This window comes from Halichoeres trimaculatus, unplaced genomic scaffold (genome assembly GCF_033239565.1).
Source record: "Halichoeres trimaculatus isolate MK-OKI-2021-1 unplaced genomic scaffold, fHalTri1.1 fHalTri1_scaffold_2, whole genome shotgun sequence".
NCBI classification, from domain to species: domain Eukaryota; kingdom Metazoa; phylum Chordata; class Actinopteri; order Labriformes; family Labridae; genus Halichoeres; species Halichoeres trimaculatus.
Window position 1 is genome coordinate 1,535,111 of NW_027437180.1, and position 19,890 is coordinate 1,555,000.

The 19,890-nt window shown below is 39.8% G+C and overlaps 1 protein-coding gene across 9 annotated transcripts in view; it reads right to left on the bottom strand.

Annotated features, from left to right (window-relative positions):
* Positions 1-19,890, bottom strand: part of tenm3 (teneurin transmembrane protein 3) — a 498,200-nt gene that overhangs the window by 117,792 nt on the left and 360,518 nt on the right. For 8 of the 9 annotated variants that reach the window (XM_074698004.1, XM_074697986.1, XM_074698047.1 and 5 more), the window contains 6 exons: positions 19,285-19,404; positions 18,696-18,779; positions 16,273-16,397; positions 10,617-10,857; positions 7,376-7,477; positions 3,302-3,496 (listed from right to left, as the gene is read on the bottom strand). In XM_074698004.1, coding sequence (XP_074554105.1) covers positions 3,302-3,496; positions 7,376-7,477; positions 10,617-10,857; positions 16,273-16,397; positions 18,696-18,779; positions 19,285-19,404 — 867 coding nt within the window. The remainder of the gene's footprint in view (positions 1-3,301; positions 3,497-7,375; positions 7,478-10,616; positions 10,858-16,272; positions 16,398-18,695; positions 18,780-19,284; positions 19,405-19,890) is intronic. The other variant, XM_074697994.1, reaches the window with a different exon arrangement.

A 19,890-nucleotide genomic window follows, 5' to 3' on the forward strand; every position in this document is an offset into this window, starting at 1 on the left:
GATAGAGAGAGAGGCAAAGATTAGTGTAAATTAATTTACAGAGCAGCTGTAATGGGATCTGAGCAGACTACCTGTCAGCAGCCTCACTGCAGAGCTGATTTAAGCCCACTCTTGCGCAGGTCAGTGGGATTATTAGTCTTTAATATTTACAACAAGACTTAATCCCACAGGAGAGCCTACCCTTGACAGTGACATCTTTAGCAGTGAAAAGCTTATTCTCTTCCTACTCATTCGCATTCTTTATGTTGTCACCCTCCATGGGTACACTGTCTGAAGGGACACAAGCACTGGTTCTGCACTGCAGCAGTATCTCAAATCATAAAGACTGTGGGACTCACTTCCATCAGATGTCTGTCATTAAAAGTTGTAGAAAAAAATAAGTTATGATGAGTTTTGTGTGATCTACAGCAAACAATTGTTAATGAGTGTAAATAAGACTACATATTAATCATTCCTCACTTGCTGCGTGCTTTGCACAGCTCCAGTACTTACATTAAGCAAACATTAACTGTGTGGTAAGAGATGGAGAGAGGTAAACAAAAAGGGGAAGACAAAGAGGAAGAAACATGCTGTCACGTGTAAGTCATGTGTCAAGAGTTGGTGTCATAAAAATACACCAAGTTGCATTCAAATGGCAGTGTTTAAAAGGACTGTGAGGAGTTTCTAAGGGATCTTAAAAAAGTCTCTCTCCTAGATATATGCCTGATATGCCCTAATTCACACTTTAAAATGAGATTTTCAGGTTAGTCCCAAATGCTACTTCTTAGCTTTTGGTTCGGTCAGACAGGACTGGAGTGATTTATTGCATGTCAAAGTCTCCATGACAACACCACGCAAGCTGATGAAGTTTAGCAGCGAGAAGAGAGATTGGTGTTTTCCTCTGCTGAAAACTATTTCTGTGATTAATTTTGTAGTGATGGTGGACACTGGAGCCTAACTGTCAGAGAGAAAAAGGACAGAAGAGCAGAAAGATAAATGGGAGAGAGATAGAGCACAAACTCGAGGCTAACACGTGAGCTACAAGCAAGGTCAAAGGCTAAAACACGAGCTAAAGGCTAAAACATGAGCTCAAGCTGAAACAGGGGTCAAAGGCTAGAGTAAGGGCTAAAGGCTGAAACACAGGCGTATCTGTCTGTGATAATGTTCATTCCAACCCACAGTCAGCAGTTATTCTGCAGTGGTCTGTTCAAACTTGAGAGTCTATCAATAAAATGAAGAGTGAGGTTACGTTAGCTCTGCTTGGTAGATGACTGGTGGGACATAACCAGGATTCACTAACATTACAGACACGTCTAAGAGCACCAGGCTGTAAGAAGAGCTAAATATAGCCTTCTACTAAACCACGGTACAAGCTGACAAAGTTTGCCTGTTCTCACATTTCAAAACGTAGCTCTACCGAAGTGTCGATAAATACCTTACCTTGTGTAGTTGTTTCTGATAAATAAGTAAAAATGTTGTCTTGCGCATTTCAAAAACAAACACACACCTTGGTAAGAGTCATGCCTTCATGACAGTGTGCATGGGTCACAGGCCAAAAGGTGGCTTCGCAGTCCAATTCAAACAAATCCTCTTTCCAGTCTCTTAAAATGACACACTAACACCAGCAGCTGTGTGCAGAGTGGGAAGCAGAGAATGAAAAAGGAGACATATCACACACAACCTGATGTTTAAAGTGCCCAACACCTGCTTGGTTTGTGACAAGTTTGTTCTTTCAGAATAAGGGGCCGTTTACTCAACAACGGTTTTAGGGTGAAACGCAAAAGTTTTGTTGTGCTTCAGCCTCGCGTTTACACGGAAACGCCGTTTCAGCGAACCTAAAACGCAAACTTTTGGAAACGGCCTCCAGAGTGGGATTTTTCTGAAACGCTCCCGACATCGTTGCCGTGTAAACAGTAAGCCGGCGTTTCCAGTGGAAATGCTGACGTCACACTCTGCCACGCGTGTGCGCATACAACAGGACAACAGTACCGTTGGTACGGTCCTCGTGAACTACCGTGTTGTGCTTGTGCTGCTCAATCTGCTGTATCTGCTGACTGTCTTTCCACAAAATGTGCATCTGAATGCAGATCAGCACCTCATGAGGGCTTTCACATCCACAATGACACATTTTTAATCACACAGAGTGGAGCTTCTTAATTACAGCAACACACTGCATGCATGACATCACAGGAGTCTTCATGAATGTAACTTAATTTGATAAAACTTCCTAAATTATGAGTAAAATATCCCCACACCCGACCTCCCACTTCCCATTTGTCTGTTTCTGCAGATCATCTTTACAACAGGAGAACAATAATGGCATAGCACTCATGAACAAAGATGGTTGATCTTTAGATCCTTTCACAGAGTAAAAACAGACTCACTGAAATTCACATCACTGATTAAATGACATTAACAAATTTATAAGAAGTTGATTCAGCCAGAGGGGACTAAAGCATTCCCCAAGTTTTCTCCAGCATCCTGTTTTTCTCTTCAGCTGTAGCCACAGTGTGGTTTTTCACTGCAGTCACTTTATGTTGTCCATCATCAGTCCAATATCCGTGTCAGGGTCCCAGGGAGATGGAGCCTATCCCAGCTGTCACTAGGCTCCAGGCTGGCGACCTGTCCAGGCCTGACAGACAACCATTCAGGCTCACACTTAAGCAATTTAGAGCAACCTATCAACCTGACGAGTGTGTTTTTTTGGGACTGAGGGGGCAACCACCACACAGCAGTTCTCCAACATATCATCTTGGGATAAATAATGCTTCATCTTCCTCTTTCATGTGAACATACTTGGAGCCTGCAGCAGTTGGCTCACTCAAAGACAGCTCTGGTTAGCTTCATGTCACACCCCCTGGACCAGACTTTGGCTATTAAACTATTTAACTCTGTTTATTATTTTTTCAACTTGTTAGTGTTAGATTAGACATTAGATAAACTAATGCTTCACATCACACAGATTCACCCTGAACTTCAAATACCTGCAGTTATACTTCTGTAAAAAGAAAAACACAAGAATAATGTACAAAAAAGGAGACAAGCAAATATTTAACTTTCTAGAGTAAATGCTAAATAATGAATGACCTTCTCAAACATTTTTATTGGAATAACTGCAGCCTAATTATTTCCCTGACACTACATGACATCCAGTGTCCTTTTTAGAGCAGTTTAGAAAAGATGTAAACTTTGCAAATTACACCAATTACGAACAGCGTGATTACCCTTTGATGACAAAATCATTCTGTCTGATGAGTAAATGTCAAGGCTGCAATTTCTGAGCACTTAATACAGAACCAAGGAGACAGTGTAGCGGGCTCACCTTCCTCACAGTTATCTCCTTTATAACCCGTGTTGCAGATGCAGGCGCCCATGATACAGATGCCATGTCCTCCACAGTGGATATCGATGCACTGGTTGGCCGGGACATCGCATTCCGTTCCTTTCCAGCCGCTGTAGCACTGACAGCGACCACGAGAGTACTGACCGTTACCGCTGCACAGTATGGGGCACGCTGCTGCAACACACAAGGAGGACACTCGGAATATTAGGACTGACATTTAAGTGTAAACGCTGCCTGGACATGCCAAACACAACACAAGAAAAACCCTGATCAACACAAATGCTGTTCTTGAACCCTGTGGAGTATAAAACAGAAGCTTTGTCTCTCTAGAAAGGTGACACTCTATTAACATCAGCAGTCAAATGTAAGCCTCATTTCAACCAGGCGGTCCGGTATGGATCAGTACATTTTGGTACAGTTTGGCTTAGTTAGGCCTGGTCCCATTTGCATTTCACAGCCAACCTTGCACCTCTTGGTAGGAGCATGTAAGCCTTATGTTGATAGCTGCGTCAGCTATGTAATAGCAAGAGGCTATAGAAGCACAACACAGAGTACCCTGCTAATAAATCCAACAATGAAGAAAAACGTGACACAGTAAACAAAGAGCAACGATGGAGGACATCCAGCAATTGATCATCTTTGTGATTGGCATGTGGCTCTTTGTGCCAAAGGACAATCAAGCTTTGAACATGGCAGGGTTATGTGTTGTTCTCCATTACCACTGTTGAACTGGAAGTGATGATTCTTTCCACCAATCGACAGACTGCAGTGTTTCTAGCTCCACCTTCTGGGGCCAGGCTCCCCAACAGAAGGGTACCAAAAAGAAGGACAGCACAAGTTGGTAATTTAGCTAATGGAAATGACACAAAATGCGTTCCATACCGAGACGGACCAAACTGAACCGCTTGGTGGAAACAAGGCTTTATCATCACTCTAACAAGTTTGTAGTTATTAAAGTGAGAATGCAAGATTCGAGGATTTCTGTCTTCGCCTTGTGGCACACAGAAGGATGGCAGTATGAAATCAAAACTTAAATAAGAGCATGCGGTTGCCTGGTTACGCCATGTCATGCTTGGGATATTATTGGCTCTAGAGAGACCAAAGGTTGACCCACTTGGTTAAATGAGGTGTCAATCAAAAGGACTACACGGTTCACACTGTAGTATTGAGATTTAAAACATTTCACAGAGTCATGGCTGTTGCTAGTGAACAGGTTAAAAAATTGGGATTATTTTACTGGGAACTAAAGTTCCTGAACCTCCCGGTCACAAAGCACCTGAAAAATTTAAACATATTATATCAGCAGTGAATCAGCAGCTTGCAAGTATTGTGATGTATAATTATTAATGAATATATTAACCCTCTATGGTACGCATAGTGATGCCAGTAACAAAATGGTCAGTAATAAAAAAAAGGGAGTTATCTATTTAGATTTCAACACATTTTTTCAAAAACACATGGATAATACTTGATGACCTCAACAATATACAATGCATACCTTAAACGGTGTAAATACATTGTGAAATAACTATTTTTATAAGTTTTCATGTCTGAACATTGCCTGAAGGCAGCACTGTACCATTAATGAACACCCTGTTGAAATGAATGGGTCAAGGAGCCTCAGCATGTTTTTTCTAACTTCATATGAAGTATTTAACAAGAGACTTCACCTCTGACTTTTTATTGTGGGAAAAATGTGTGGAGGATATGAACCTGTACTCTGGCTCACAAAGTTCACTCCAGTAGACCAAGCCTACACTGTAAGTCTGAAATAACACAGAATTTAAAAAACTGCAGAGGTCGAAAAAAACAAAACAAACAAACAAAAGAAAATTAATGACCTGTTATTTTATTTTAACAGTTTGTAAACCAGTAACCAAAGTGTTTTCATGGTAAATCTGTAATGGTACAGTGTTGCCTTAGGGCAACATTTGCATTTTTGCATGTTCCTTAAATTTACGAGAAAATAAAGTAAATTAAATAGCGCTGTGAGGCAATTAAAAAAAGAATCTAATTAATTACAGGATTTGTAGTTAATTAATTAATCTAATCAATCAGATTTTAATCTCATATCTGCTAACAGTCCCAATATAAAGAATTTGAATTCCAGGACATTAAAATTACATTAAAACACATAAAGAAAAAAAAAAAAAAAAAAAAAAAAAAAAAATGTTAAAAAATAAAATAAACATCACATTTTTAGGTACCCTGAGGCATAAGGAACACATAAAAAAAGTGTAATGGTTCTATCTTTACAAAATCTACACGTTCCTGCACCTAAGATAAGCTGATTTGATTTTTAGGACGTTTTTTGCTTCTGTCACATTTTTACTCAATGTGGACTCAATTTTTTACTGCAGTATGAACTTCTATACTTCCATGAGGTCAGGAGAACCAGGGCTACAGGCTAAAAACTGTGAGGAACTATGTACAAAACACTTTATTAAGTCTTGGATCAAAGAAAAGTGGAGTATTTTCAGTTTTACATGCTCTGAACACACAAACTGTTGCTCATTGGTGCAGAGTGCAGAGCAGCCCCAAGCTGACACATGACACCAGGAAGATGGGAGGAAATTTTCAAAGAATTCTTTAGATTTAAATACATGACAAATATTGATAATTCAGGGCTTGTTCAATGCAGTGAAGAGTTTAGAATTATCTGTTTTGTACAGAATAAGCTAAAGCAAACGATTGATTTTCTGCAGATTTTCAAAAATGACGTGTGAATAAAGGAGATATGGACGACAGTCTAACAAAAGGCATCCCTCCCCCCTCTTTAAAGCATGCTGCTGATGTCACCTGTGATATATTCAGGGACCGCGGGAAATTTGAGAATCTGACGAGAACACCACATTTTTTACAGCTTTTGAATAGGACAGACGGTTTGTAAATTCCAGACATTTAAAAATAAGCGCGTCTTTGAACCCCCCGCAGGTTTGGGATCCAGATTAATCTGCATTAATTTTCATAACGCGTTAATTTGTGGTGTAATTATTCGATCTAATTAACATGTTAAAATGACAGCTCTTAAATTAAACTATTAGAAATTAAGCTTTATTTGTCTTTTAATATGTACTTTTTTTTGTTGTCGACTCAGAGAGACCCGGTAAAAAAATAAAACTGGACAGTTTTGAGGTGGGAAATTGGCTGAAACTCTGTAGAAAAAGGGATTCTGTATGACCTTCAGAGGGTTGCATGATAAGTTCAAACCCTGCTATCAGTTCCTTGGGTTTTTATATTGTTGTTTTATATTGATTATATTGTTTAAAAGTATTTCATGACAACTGGGATGTATTGTGTAAGAGTAAAAGGCCAAAAATGGGTATGCTGCAGGGTTTCCACTACATATGAATAACTGTAGTGCACCGCCACGCCACAATAAGGCCACCATGCTTTCAGCACTAAGATAATTTTTTCCCTAAATGTTCAAAGAGAAACTAAACTGTACAGGGCTCTTTTACATGCAGCCAAAACTGCCTAGACTAGTTAGCTTTCATACCACTGGGTACCACTAGGGGCTTGCCTGCCTGCCTGACTACAGGCAACAAGGTACTGGCGCTGAACAATGAGGTTAGAAGACATCCATTATTTCTTCAGTGCTCCCTAAATTTAAGACTGAATTTAAAGATGTCAAAACATTCAATGTGTTTCTCTTCGAACAAAGGTAAAGCATTAAGAAAGCTTTTTTTCCTTCACAGTCAGACCAGAGATTTATTTTGGCTTGGCTTTGATTGATCGATGGTCAATATATCAGAGCACACTTCATAGTTAAATACACAAAGGTTATCTCAGTGCAAAACAGGATTTTGAAGGTCAGAGCTTTGTGTTTTTGATAAAGGAGGAAGCAGTTGAAGAAGGGGTGTTTCAGAACATAGCTGATCCTTCAGAGCGAGCAGGGTCACACTCACTGCTTGGAGAACAACACCCAACAATTACTGAATCCACATGGGTGGCACAGTGCTGGAGTGTGTGTGTGTGTGTGTGTGTGTGTGTGTGTGTGTGTGTGTGTGTGTGTGTGTGTGTGTGTGTGTGTGTGTGTGTGCGTTCGGTTACCTCGAGAGCAGTCAGGCCCAAGAAATCCGGGAAAACAGTGGCACACTCCTGAGAGACAGTCTCCGTTTCCATGACAATTCTGAGGGCACTCCATAATCGAATCTGATGAAATGAGAGAGAAGAAGAAGAGAGAGACAGAAAGGGGGTGGGGCATAGAGAGAGAGAGAGAGAGAGAGAGAGAGAGAGAGAGAGAGAGAGAGAGAGGTAATTGGTTTGGCAGAATATTTAAGTGTGTGTCTTAAGAAATAACTCACGCATACATTACAAACACACGGCACTCAGAGAGATGTCCTCTGAGCTTCCCTCCACACTCGGACTGACTAATTGGCAATTCTAGAAAACACAACATAAGCGGTGAATCCCACACCTGCAATCTGGCTCAAAGATATTTACCTGCCATCTGCAGCCCTCTCCATGTTTGAAAGTCTCATTTGGTTTGAGATCACATGACCTCTGGATTATCAATGTGCAATAAGGGCAGAGCAGAGCATCTTTTCATTTTGCTGTTGTTAGTCTAATCTTTGCTGTGTCTAAAGTTTTATTACTTTAATGTAACTCTCTTTTCCTCAGTCCTTGAAGAATGTACTCTGGGCAGTCGCCCACATTGCCCAGAGCAAAAACTGTCCCCAGGGCCGGCCCTTGGCATAGGCGACCTAGATAGGTGACCTAGGGCGCCATCTGCTGGTGGGGGCGCGAATAAACATCTGTTCGGTGTTCATTTGCTGGCGTGAAATAAAAGACAAGGAGGAATGTCTGCCCGATGCCAACTTGGCCCTTATACTGCTGGACTTGTAAGAACTTGTTGATTGTTTACCATCCGGTTACAGTATTCTTGAGAACGTACCAGTATGTAGTTTTGTTTAGACCGATTTCAAGTGTGTGATGTCGCCAACTTGTGGTTGTCTTTTTTTTTATTCACTTCATTGCTTCAACAGGACGAGCGCAGGGGCCACTTCACAGTAATAAAATCAGTTGAACTCAGCAATTTTAAACATCGTAATTTAGTCAAAATTTAAAAAATTACCTCGTCGCTATCCATCCTGCAAACAGCCGCTGAAGACAGATTCACCTACAAAACAAATGCACGCGACCGGCAGATCTCTACTTTTATGGCAGTATGCACACGCTAGCGCTCATGGGTAGTTGAGTTCTCTTTCCGGTCCGGTTTGCCTTGGTTGTATTGTTTTGTTGATTATTTTAATGACAAGAAGTGGTATGTTACCATGTTGTAATAGAGACAGAGGTTTTTGGAATTGCACTTTTTCCCACCACCCACTTTTGCACTAAACTTGGAAATCTTATTTATTTTTATTATGGTTCTTAATATTGCAATGATGTGCATTTTTTGCTAATTGCACTGTTTTGAAAAGTTTTAAGATTTGCTGTATTGTTTTTATTTTCACAAAAGTTCTGTTTGTAAAGTTTTAGTGCACATTAAAGTAATAAAGAATGTATATATGTTTATCTTCACAATTTATTATGTATTTATTTTATTATATGTTTGTTTGCATGTTTGCCGCGGAAGGTATATATATATATATATATATATATATATATATATATATATATATATATATATATATATATATATATATATATATATATATATAAATATATATATATATATATATATATATATATATATATATATATATATATATATATATATATATATATATATATATATATTTATAGTCAGGTAACTTTATTTAGATCCAATCAGTCAAGCACTTTGCGTGACCAGTTTAGTGTATGGAAAGTTTGACATGAATAAATTCTGATTGATTTATTTTGTTTTAGCTGTGCAGCACATCTGTCTCCTCTGAGTATTTGGTCTGGTCTCAGTGTGGGATTATTCAGCAAGACCAATCTCTAGACCAGTGATAATCAACTGGCAGCCCATGGGCCGAATTTGGCCCACTGAACCATCTGGCCCGTGACTGGATACTAAAATTGTGAAGATCAAAGAGAAAACATCTTGGGGTCAACACTATTAAAGCAACTGAGAAAAAACTGAGACTCTTAACTACTCGTAATCCCCACCATTTATGACTGTATTTAATTATATTTGATTTCTTGAATTTCCCTCAGGATAAGTAGAGTATCTATCTATCTAGCTACATTCCAAAATGAGGACAGACTCACTGCACTTTTTTTTTTTTTTTTAGGGGGTGTCATGAGATCATTCATTTGCTCAATCTGTGGCTATGCAGCATCTTTGCTTTCGCCACCATGTGATAACATCTCCTGAAAAAAATCATTCCACTTTGGCAGAACAACAATGCTAACTACTGTCTCTTCCCTGGACCCTTTTTAACCTCAAAGGTCGAGGAAAAAATGAAAAAATGAAATCAAACAGAGACAGAAAAATCAGAGCTGTGTGAAAATGTGACTGAGTTTGATCACAAACGACTGAAAAAGCCAAACGCTGGAGCAGAAAAGGTCAGAAAAAAAGAAAAAGGCGGCCCAGTCCCAAGTGTTGGAGCTGATTTTTCTTCACAGTCACACTCTGGTTGCCGTAGTTACAACCAGTCAGTCCAATCAACACATTCGAACGTCCAATTACCCTGCTGCCTTTTTCTCCATCACATTTTCTCTCGCCGTCTTTTCCAAGCCATTGTTGGCTTTCTGATGTGTTTACTGTGCACACACACTTTGAAGCACACCTCAGATGGAAAAACAGCTCCTTTCTCAGATTACAACTATTCCTCCTCCACCTCTGAACGTAGCATGCAGCTTTTTATCACTGTTTCTCCACTGCTCAGGAAACCTGTTCCACCTGAAACCTGCAGCATGCGGTCAGACTTCAGGTTACTCTCACCACCAAATAATATCCTGATTTACAGGTCACACTTTCATTTGAACTGAATTTAAGATTTTATTAAAGTGTCTAAAGCCAAAGGATAAGCTCACAAATGGCCTTTTCTTCAAACGTCCTGCACAAAGCCTGGAAATCAAAATGATTTGATCTAATAATGATTACTCTAACCTTTACAGCTGACTGCGACAAAGGTTTCTGCTCAGACATTTAATGCAGTGTGAAGAATTACAGCCTTGGATGCAATTAGTCATTATAGAACTTGCATACTTTTCAGAGTAAGGCAATATATATATATATATATATATATATATATATATATATATATATATATATATATATATATATATATATATTTTTTTTTTGTCAAACAGGTTATTTGAACTGTAACTTTTTAAAGGCCGGCCCCCTGCTGGGTCTCACCTATGACAATGGTGTTGTAAGACACTTGTTCCGTGTTGCGTCCGTCATTGTAAAATGCCAGGTGCCAGATTCCCGTGACCAGGTACTGGATGAAGCCGGCCTCGTGCACATTTACTGAGCGTGCATGTCTGGCCCCTCCCAAAGACTCCTCCTCCTGCGTGTGTCCCATGTCGCTGTCACTGAGAGCTCGTTTTTCTTTGGAAATAAGGCGACTACCATCCAGGAGCTCCACAAAATCGTACTGGAAGACAGAAAAACTCAGCATTAAACACTATTACAGTTAAAGTCAAACAAACTATTATGATAGAGCACCATGTGTTTTATTGGTGTTCCCAGGATTAGCCTGAGGATTGTAGTAGTAGTAATGAAGGACCAGAGGGAAACCTGAAAATAACTTTTATGTGACCCAGTATGGTCTTAGAAGCCGTTTTCAGTGAGTCACATCATGTTAGCTAAAGAAGCTCAAGAGCGGTAGTGCTATCAGCTGACTGCTTGGCTCACTTTGTGAGCAGAGTGCTAACAAGGTAATGAAGGTTTTTATCAGCATTACAAATACTGGACTACATTAGAGTAAAGCTTTCAGTTTCTCAGAGAGTACATCTTAAACTGTTACTGGTTTTATTTTGAATTTGTTTGAACAGCATCAGATATCCTTCCTGCGACCACTTGTACCACCTCTGGTCCACCACATTTCCCCACTTTTTAGCCTCTCTTCATTGGTTTCCTGTTTTAGGATTGCGTTTAAAAACTGGATTCACTGTTAAGTCTTTCAATTGCTTGCCCTCTCCCTATCCTATCTTTCTGACGTTTTGAACCTCATTTCATCACCCTATTAAAATAATGGCCAAGGTTCTTTTTTTTAAGTTTTTGGGAGAACACAAAAAAATTGAACAAATACAGAGCATAAGACTTTAATTAATCATTTCATTTAAAAAAGCCTTCATAGTGGATGACTGTTGCCATGAAAATTGTGTGTCAATCATATAACATTAAAGAATAAAGTGACTTGGGCCAATTTTTTTTAACCTCATCCAGGTCTACACTCCTTCGGGTCCGCTACGCTTTGCTTGTGAAAGACGCTTGATGCTCCCAGCCCAGTGCAGCTCTAAATCTCTGGACAGACTCTTCTCCTCTGTTGTTGCCCAAATGGTGGAATGAATTACCTAACTCTATACGATCCACAGAGTACCTTTGTACTCTAAGAGAAGTCTGATCTGTTCAGGGAGCACTTGGGCCCCTAATCTGAGCCTTCTCCTCTCCGTCCTTGTGGATAGAATGAGTCAGAAGGTCTCAGACCCAGCGCTTAGTGAATTTTTTAGCACTGATTACTGAATGTTGTTGAAGGTTGAAGTATATTGTTGCAGCAATAAATTGTAGTTAGTTAAAAAATTCTTGCACTTTAGGGTAACGCCTGCAGCCAAATGACTCGTAGCACTTTGCCACACTAACTAGGTTTTCTCTTCTGTCTACTAAATTCTTGCTTGTGTTGTATGTTGCTTTGGACAAAAGCATCTGCTAAATAAAACTGTGGAACTATAGAAAACATTGAGGGTATTATTGCCTTGTGCTCATTTATGTTTGGGTACAGAAATAAGTGGTCTGGCCAGGAATAGGTAGCTAGCTAGAAGTAACTAAATTTGTAGTTAAACTTAAACTTGTGAAATTTAGACTAAATTACCACACAGCATTATAACCTAGCCTTTATAATAGTGAACCTAGTCACTCACCAGTAGAAACTGATTCAAGATCATGTTTACAGCTTCTTCTGCTCTAAAGTTTTTTCTTGAAGCAGTCGCCATTATGAAAGCTTGTTAAATTGCCCAAGTCACACGTTTTATCCTAAATAACCAAGTATTGACCTAGGCTGGAAACACAATGGCCTAAGTCATCCTCTTGACATTAGTCATTGCCCTATAGGGCATAAAGAGCACGATCCTTTAAGCTAAAGCTTTAACAGTTTATACTGACTCCTGTCAGATTCCAGCTGCTACAGCTTTTTATCATTGCCAGGAATGGTCTGCTGCCGTGGACCTGTAGTTTCACCTTAACTGTTGCCACAGCGCTCAGTGACGTGTGTGTGTTTGTGTGTGTGTCTCCCTCTCCCTCTGTCATCCCCCCCTTCTCTATTCTTTGTCACCCACTCTCCCTCCTCTGTATGTCTCCCTCTAACCCCATCAGGCCCCTCAGATGTCTGTCTAACATGAGTCTGGTTCTGTCTGAGGTTTCTGCCCCTAAAAGGGAAACTTTTCCTCGCTATTGTAACTTGCTTAATATATATATATATATATATATATATATATATATATATATATATATATATATATATATATATATATATATATATATATATATATATATATGATAAATATAAAGGAGCAAGACCATTAAGAAATGTTTAGCCTGATAAAAGAACCATAAATTCTATTCTAAATCTTTTCTAGTTACTTGAGTGCCAAAATTTTATCAATCTGACTTCAAAATGCAAAACTATTATTGTGTTTTCTGTGAAAGTCATGGCATTAGCCTCTATGTTGAGCAGTTATTAACTCGATTTGTTGTGTTTAGTTTCTTACACATTTGATCATTTGCAGCTCCTAGGGCTGAAGCCCCCCCGTCCCTAAATCCTAGTGACGCCCCTGACTCTGAGAGTTCTATTCATAAACTTGGACTTAGGAAGAGACGTCTAAAGTGGTATCTTATGAGGTTAACATAGAAAACACTTGACTATTTCAGATGAGACTGACAATCTGCATGAGAAGAAATGAAGAGATCTTAGACAGATTAGGTCATGACAAGAACACACACACACACACACACACACACACACACACACACACACACACACACACACACACACACACACACACACACACACACACACACACACACTCAGCCTTTCATCCAAAGTGCGTATGTCGAGCTGTGATAGGGGAGCCATTGTATGAAGCTGTCTCTCACAGATAAGTGGATTAATCCCCTGATAGAAGACACGATCTAGCACACGATCCAGCACACAGAGATGTAAGTGGAGTCATTAAAGGGGTAGTTTTAGGTCTTTAAGAGGCTTATCTGCGTCACTGTGGATTCAGCATCCATCGAGCTCTTGACCTGGACACGCTGGAAAAGTGTCAGAGATAATTTAAGGTTTTGACTTTTTATGGGGCAGAGATTTTTAAGACTTGTCATCTGATATTTCTGTATCATATTTTATTGGTGCTGCAATTTGCAGATGCCTCTTTCAAACAAGGGCCGGCTCTGAATAGAAGCCAATGCAAGTTTCCCAGCTCCAAGGACGATGGTTGTGTGCAGAAAAATTAGTGCACAACTTCAGCACAACATCATCATAAGTATATTATACTTATTATTATTATGCTAATGTGCCAAAAGCTTAAACAATCCTCATTGGTGAAACCTAAATTAAGGTATGACTTCACAGGATGCTCAATTTTTGTACAGATGCTCCCCTGATACCTATAGCTTTAGACTTTAACTTACTGTCAGTCTCTCACAGCGAAAGTGCTTCAAGTATCTCTCCATAATTTTCAAAGAAGCATTCCTTTTTATGTTCAAAGTTAAGAGAGTCACTGCAGACATTTTCTTCAAGTTAACCTGTTAGGTCAAGTACTTTAAAGGTCCAGCAGCTCTTAATGACATATCTATGAACCCTTAAAGTAACATCTGAATGCTTTTTGTGAACTATTCTTTGAGTAATTTCTGTAAAATTAGTCCCTCAGTGAGCTCTAACCTCCTTGTTCCATCATCCCAGACTGATGAAGTCAAAGCTCACCTGTCCCTCAGGTGTCTCTGATCCCAGATGATCAGTGGTCAGTTTCTGCAGTGATACATGCTGCATAAACACCAGCAAACTCTGCTTCCGACCAAGGAATATGTTCTTCATTAGGGGACAATATGGGGGAAATATGACAGGATGGTTTTATGGCAGAATTAGGATCTGGATTGGATCAGGACCGTTTTTCATTCTCAGACTATTTTGACCTGCAAACAATATTTTTAGACCCCAAAATTCCCAACCCTGCATTCTGAACTGTATTCTGCTCCATTTTACAACATTAATCTGGTTTTGTGTCCTCTGATATGCAAACTCTCACATTTTCTCATCCTGATAAATCCAATTAATTCAGAGGGCTCTAATTTCGTGGCGCAGCGCAGGGGGCGCAAGCCTGGCGCAAGCCTGGCGCACCCTGTGCAGTGCTAATTTTGTGCGGCGCAGCACCATGCGCTGCCAATTTGACAATTAAGTATACCGTCTGCGCAGAGATGGGTGTGACTGTGCGTCAGGGGGAGTTCACGGCGCACCAGGGGGAGGAGTCAGCAGAGTCATGTTGGTGCAGTGACAATTGCGTGCCAAAAAAGTGCGCTGAAAGCTCGCCGGCTCCAACCTGGTCTATCCTCGGCGCAAAGCAGAGCGCACCCTCCGCAGCTGTAATTTGGTGACAGGCGCACATGTGTGCACATGTCAACAAGGCCTAAGAGGCAGGTTTCCAGAGTGTCAGGCACATTTTAGTGCAATAACAATCACAGCAATCACTATTTAATGTAACTGTCTGAACCAGCATATACATTTGTATCTATATTAACTGTCCCGTCACATCTGATGTCAGATTAAAGCCGTTTGTCATAATGGAAAGTTAACCTGGCAGCAGGAAGTTTGATGCACATCTTACAATTAAACAATAAACAGCCTTAACATCTGATACTGAGTATATATCTGGTTCTCTCATTTCATTTAATTCAAAGAAAAGAGGGAGAGAAAAGACGAAGAAAAAAGGATTTACCCGTGATTTCCCATATTTCTCTGTTTTAGTCTTTATTATTAACGTGATCTAAAAAGATGGAGTACATTATTGTAAGAAGGATGAGGCGGAGACACCGGGAGAGAATACAGTATATCACCAAAGGTTCTGCTATTTGGCGATGATAAACCAGGAGTGCAGGTGGATCAAAAGTATTCTGAATGGATAAGCCAGCTGTGTAACTGTCTCTTCATTTTGTACTCCTATTAATGACAAAGGAACAGATTACATCTGTCCTGGGAGCTGGCCCACACGGTGACACGCTTCGTGTCCTCCAATGCGCCCCACTGTCTGTTCTCATTGGCAACTCCTGAATTTCCTCTCGGGGATAAATAAGTATTTTCTATTCTATTCTATTCTATTCTATTCTATTCTATTCTATTCTATTCTATTCTATTCTATTCTATTCTGTTCTATTCTATCCGTCAGCTTCACTCTCTCTGTCATTTCTTCAAGTGCTGTCCAATAGAACTGTCCCTTAAACTCCACCCCTTTCCCATTGCAATCAATCAATCAATCAATCAATCAATCAATCAATCAATCAATCAATCAATCAATCAATCAATCAATCAATAAATCAATCAATCAAAAACTCAATATTTGTATAGCACTAAATCATAACATATGTTATCTTGAGACACTTTACGAAATTATTCACAGGTCTAAACCTGTAAATGTTAATAAAATTTTATCAGCAGAGACCCAGTATCAAGACAAGATCAGCTGGGGACAGCATGGTATTTCATTTACTGCCCATTCCTGTTGGAGCTCAATCTCCCTTGACACTAACACATTAAACATCTGTCAGATCGATAAAACGTTTGAGTTTGTGTCGCACCCACCTGTGTGTGAGAGGGCGGTATGCCTTTGCGTCCATACACCCCAACCAGAGCATCTTTCTGGACAGAGATGTTGAATTTTAAGAACTGTGGCTGGTCAATGTAGAGCTGGGACCTCCAAAACACACCTAAGACACAAAAGAAGAAGAAGAAGAAGAAGAAGAAGAAGAAGAAGAAGAAGAAGAAGAAGAAGAAGAAGAAGAAGAAAGAGCAGCAGTGTTTGAAACTCGGGGTTTGACCTAAGGGGGCACAGAGGGATGCAGACATGGCCTCAACATGCAACATGTGATCACACATCTGTTTTGAGATAGTTGGATAAAAAAATCCAAAGTATTATTGGACAGCTGTTAAGAAATCAGGATTGAATAACAAGATCGGGGGGGGGGGCTGAGTGTGCAAGAGTTCAGGGCCGACAACAGAAAATGCTTGGTTCCCCCTAGTATTGAGTCTCATATTAGGCATCACAAGATGGAGCCAGCCCTCGGACCTCAAATCTTAAAATTGATTCTATAATTAACAGGAAGCCAGTGCAAAGAAGCAAGAACTTGGGTAAAATGTAGATGTTTTTTGGCTCCTGTTAAGAGTTGAGCTGCTGAGTTCTGGACTAAATAAAAGTGTGGATTGTAAGTGTAAGTGTCGTGTGAAAGCGTATGATGTGAGTTGCCAGTAGAAAGTGTATTAAAGTAGTCCAGGCGTGAAGAAATAAAAGATGCCCGACTTACTCAGAGTTCTGAAAAGGTAAAAACAGCTTCACTTTTGACAAAAGAGGATTGTGACACAAGCCTGGTTTACATTTTTATTGAGTTTAAAATCACTGTCCATGGAGACAAAGGATTGAATTTTATCCTTGAGGGTGTGGAGTCCATAAGGGGATCACTTAGTCCAAACAACAAAAACTTCAGTTTTAACATAGACAACTTTGGCTCTATCAAGCTATGACTTCACTGAGGCAATTCAGCAAGGGTGTCAGGGGCTGGAGACTGTGTGTGAGGATTTTCTTTCACCTTTTGGATCACGGTTTGAGTAGGAACCTCCACTCTTTTCCCTTATGTCACCCTAATAGTGGAGCAGCTAACTGCTTTTTTTTGGCCAGAATCTTGCATTTTATGATAAAAGCATGAAAATTGGCATGAACACTCTTCATGGCTCACTTGACAAGAGAATCCACAGAGCCAATTGAAATTTAAAGGCGGCCATTTTTTAAGATGGCGGCCATTTTTTAAGATGGCCGACACCTTAGTGCAGCAGTTTAGTAAAATAATGGTTTATTTGGTGATATAAGCATAAGAATTGGCATGAGCAGTCTCAGTGGGTCACTTGACAATAAGCCACCTAAAGTTACTGGAAATTTCAAGATGGCAGCCATTTTTCCAGATGGCCAACACTTTAGTGGAGCAGTTAAAGTCCATTTTCTCATAAAAATGTTAGTATTTTTTATTAAGGGTGTTTTGATGTCATTTTATTTTAGACTATGCTAAAGAACAACTTTCAACGCATCAAAATAAATTCTGTTGATCATAGATTAGAAAAGAGTGTATATCTGCACTACCAGGGCACACTGGTGTTATATCACTGCTATTAAACTCAGAATGGGGTTCAATGTCAGCTAACTGATAGTTAGCATCCCAAATGCTGTCCAATTTACCCCAAAACAGTCACACCTGAATAGGCAGGTTGTGCCAGCGCAGGAGGGCCGAGCCAAGGTTAATGGGGTTTTAGTTAACCGGATGGTGTACAGATCGGACAGGATTTAAATGGCATTGGATGAACGATCGGACTAAGTGTAGGTTTACGGCATGAACTTGGTTGTATCCCATACATCAATGTGCTTGATAAAATAGGTGGTAAAAGGATAATCCCTTGGCCTAAGACATGGCAGATGCCATCATAACAGTTGACAAAACAAACTGGGACAGATGTTTCATTTGTCAGCAGGTCACCAAGGAAAAACTAATTCAGCCAGGCAGAGAGCGAATCTTACTAGTTATGATACCTTTGCAAGAAATGTTCCATTGTTTCATGAGATCAATGCTCTACCTGACTTACTTAGTCCAACCCGACTAGATGAAGGTGATGGCATAAAAAAGGTGTTGGCCATCTTGAAAATTGGCTGACATCTTGAAATTTCCAGTAACTGTAGGTGGCTTATTGTCAAGTGACCAACTGAGACTGCTCATGCCAATTCTTATGCTTATATGACCAAGTAAACCATTATTTTACTAAACTGCTGCACTAAGGTGTTGGCCATCTTGAAAAGTGGCCGCCATCTTTAAATTTCAATTGGCTCTGTGGATTTTTTTGTCAAGTGAGCCATGAAGAGTGCTCATGCCAAATTTCACGCTTTTATCACAAAATGCAAGATTGTAGCACTCATCTGCTCCGCTATAACAGAGGAAAACCATCCCTTATATTTGTGTGTCACTAACCTGGGGGAATGTCCTGTAGTGCTCGTCTCCCCACGTCCACCTCTCCTATGTCGATGGTATTGTTCTCTAGAAGAAACATTTTACCTGCACAGAAAATAAACACGGAGAAAGACATTATTAAAGGTAGCAATGCTCTATTTTTCCCAGTCTGTGATTTGGCAAAATTTTAAAAAGCAGAAGCTAAATTTGAGTTAAAGGGACTCTAATCAGCACTTAAACGCAGCGCTTCAGTAAAGCAGATGAAACTGAAGTGACAGAATTAGAACAAACAATTTATTAATATTTCTGTAGCAGTCCTTTCAGTGCTAAAAATAAATGCACATAATACCATGTAACAATCCGCTTCAGGTTAGTAGAAAATGTAGCACTTGTTAAAACAGAGGGAGGATGAAGAAGAGGCAGAAGAAGACTCAGGGTGGCTGTGTAGCCAGTGGAGTGTCCAGCTACTGCAGCAAAAAGGAGCAAACTCTCATCTTAAAAACCCTCCAACATCCTTATTTCACTAAAAAAATCTTTTACAAATGAACAGAAATGTACATGTTTTTAAAAGTCCCCCATTAACACTTCTGTGAAGAAAATATCAACTTACCATTGTCTGTGGACACCATGAAGGTGTTTGGAGTGGTATCTCTCCCCCCTCCTCCATTTTCAAATGCTCCGTATCCCTCACTCTCCTGGAGCTGCCAGTTCAGACCAAACAGGTGCATAGCTGCAGAGAATAAAAGGAGGAGAGAGGTTAATATAGCACGCGAAATGACAGGAGATACAGAAGAAGAGGAGGGGGTTTGTGAGTGAGAGGCAAGAGAGCTCCAAGGAGATGGAGAAAAGAAGCCCGATAAAGGGATTTATTGAGAGAAAGAAACAAGAACAATACAATTGAATGAGCGAAAATGTTGGAGGGATGGAGAAAGTGGAAACATAAAACTTAAAGAAATAGAAAAAAATCAACAGAACATAACTTTTTACAAGTCAGTTATGTTCACAGTTTACAGTTTGATTGCACAACACTGTCCCACAGTACTTCTATCATAACTGACCTCCCTTGCTGTCTATGTCTTTGAGTTTTCTCCATTAAGGCCAACTCATCTCAGAGTCCTCCTCCTTCAGACACACTTCTTCACCTTCATGCTTCAATACAGGACGTCTGACTCTAAGTCAAGTGATAACAACAGCACAGCTAAAACTTGTCTGATTT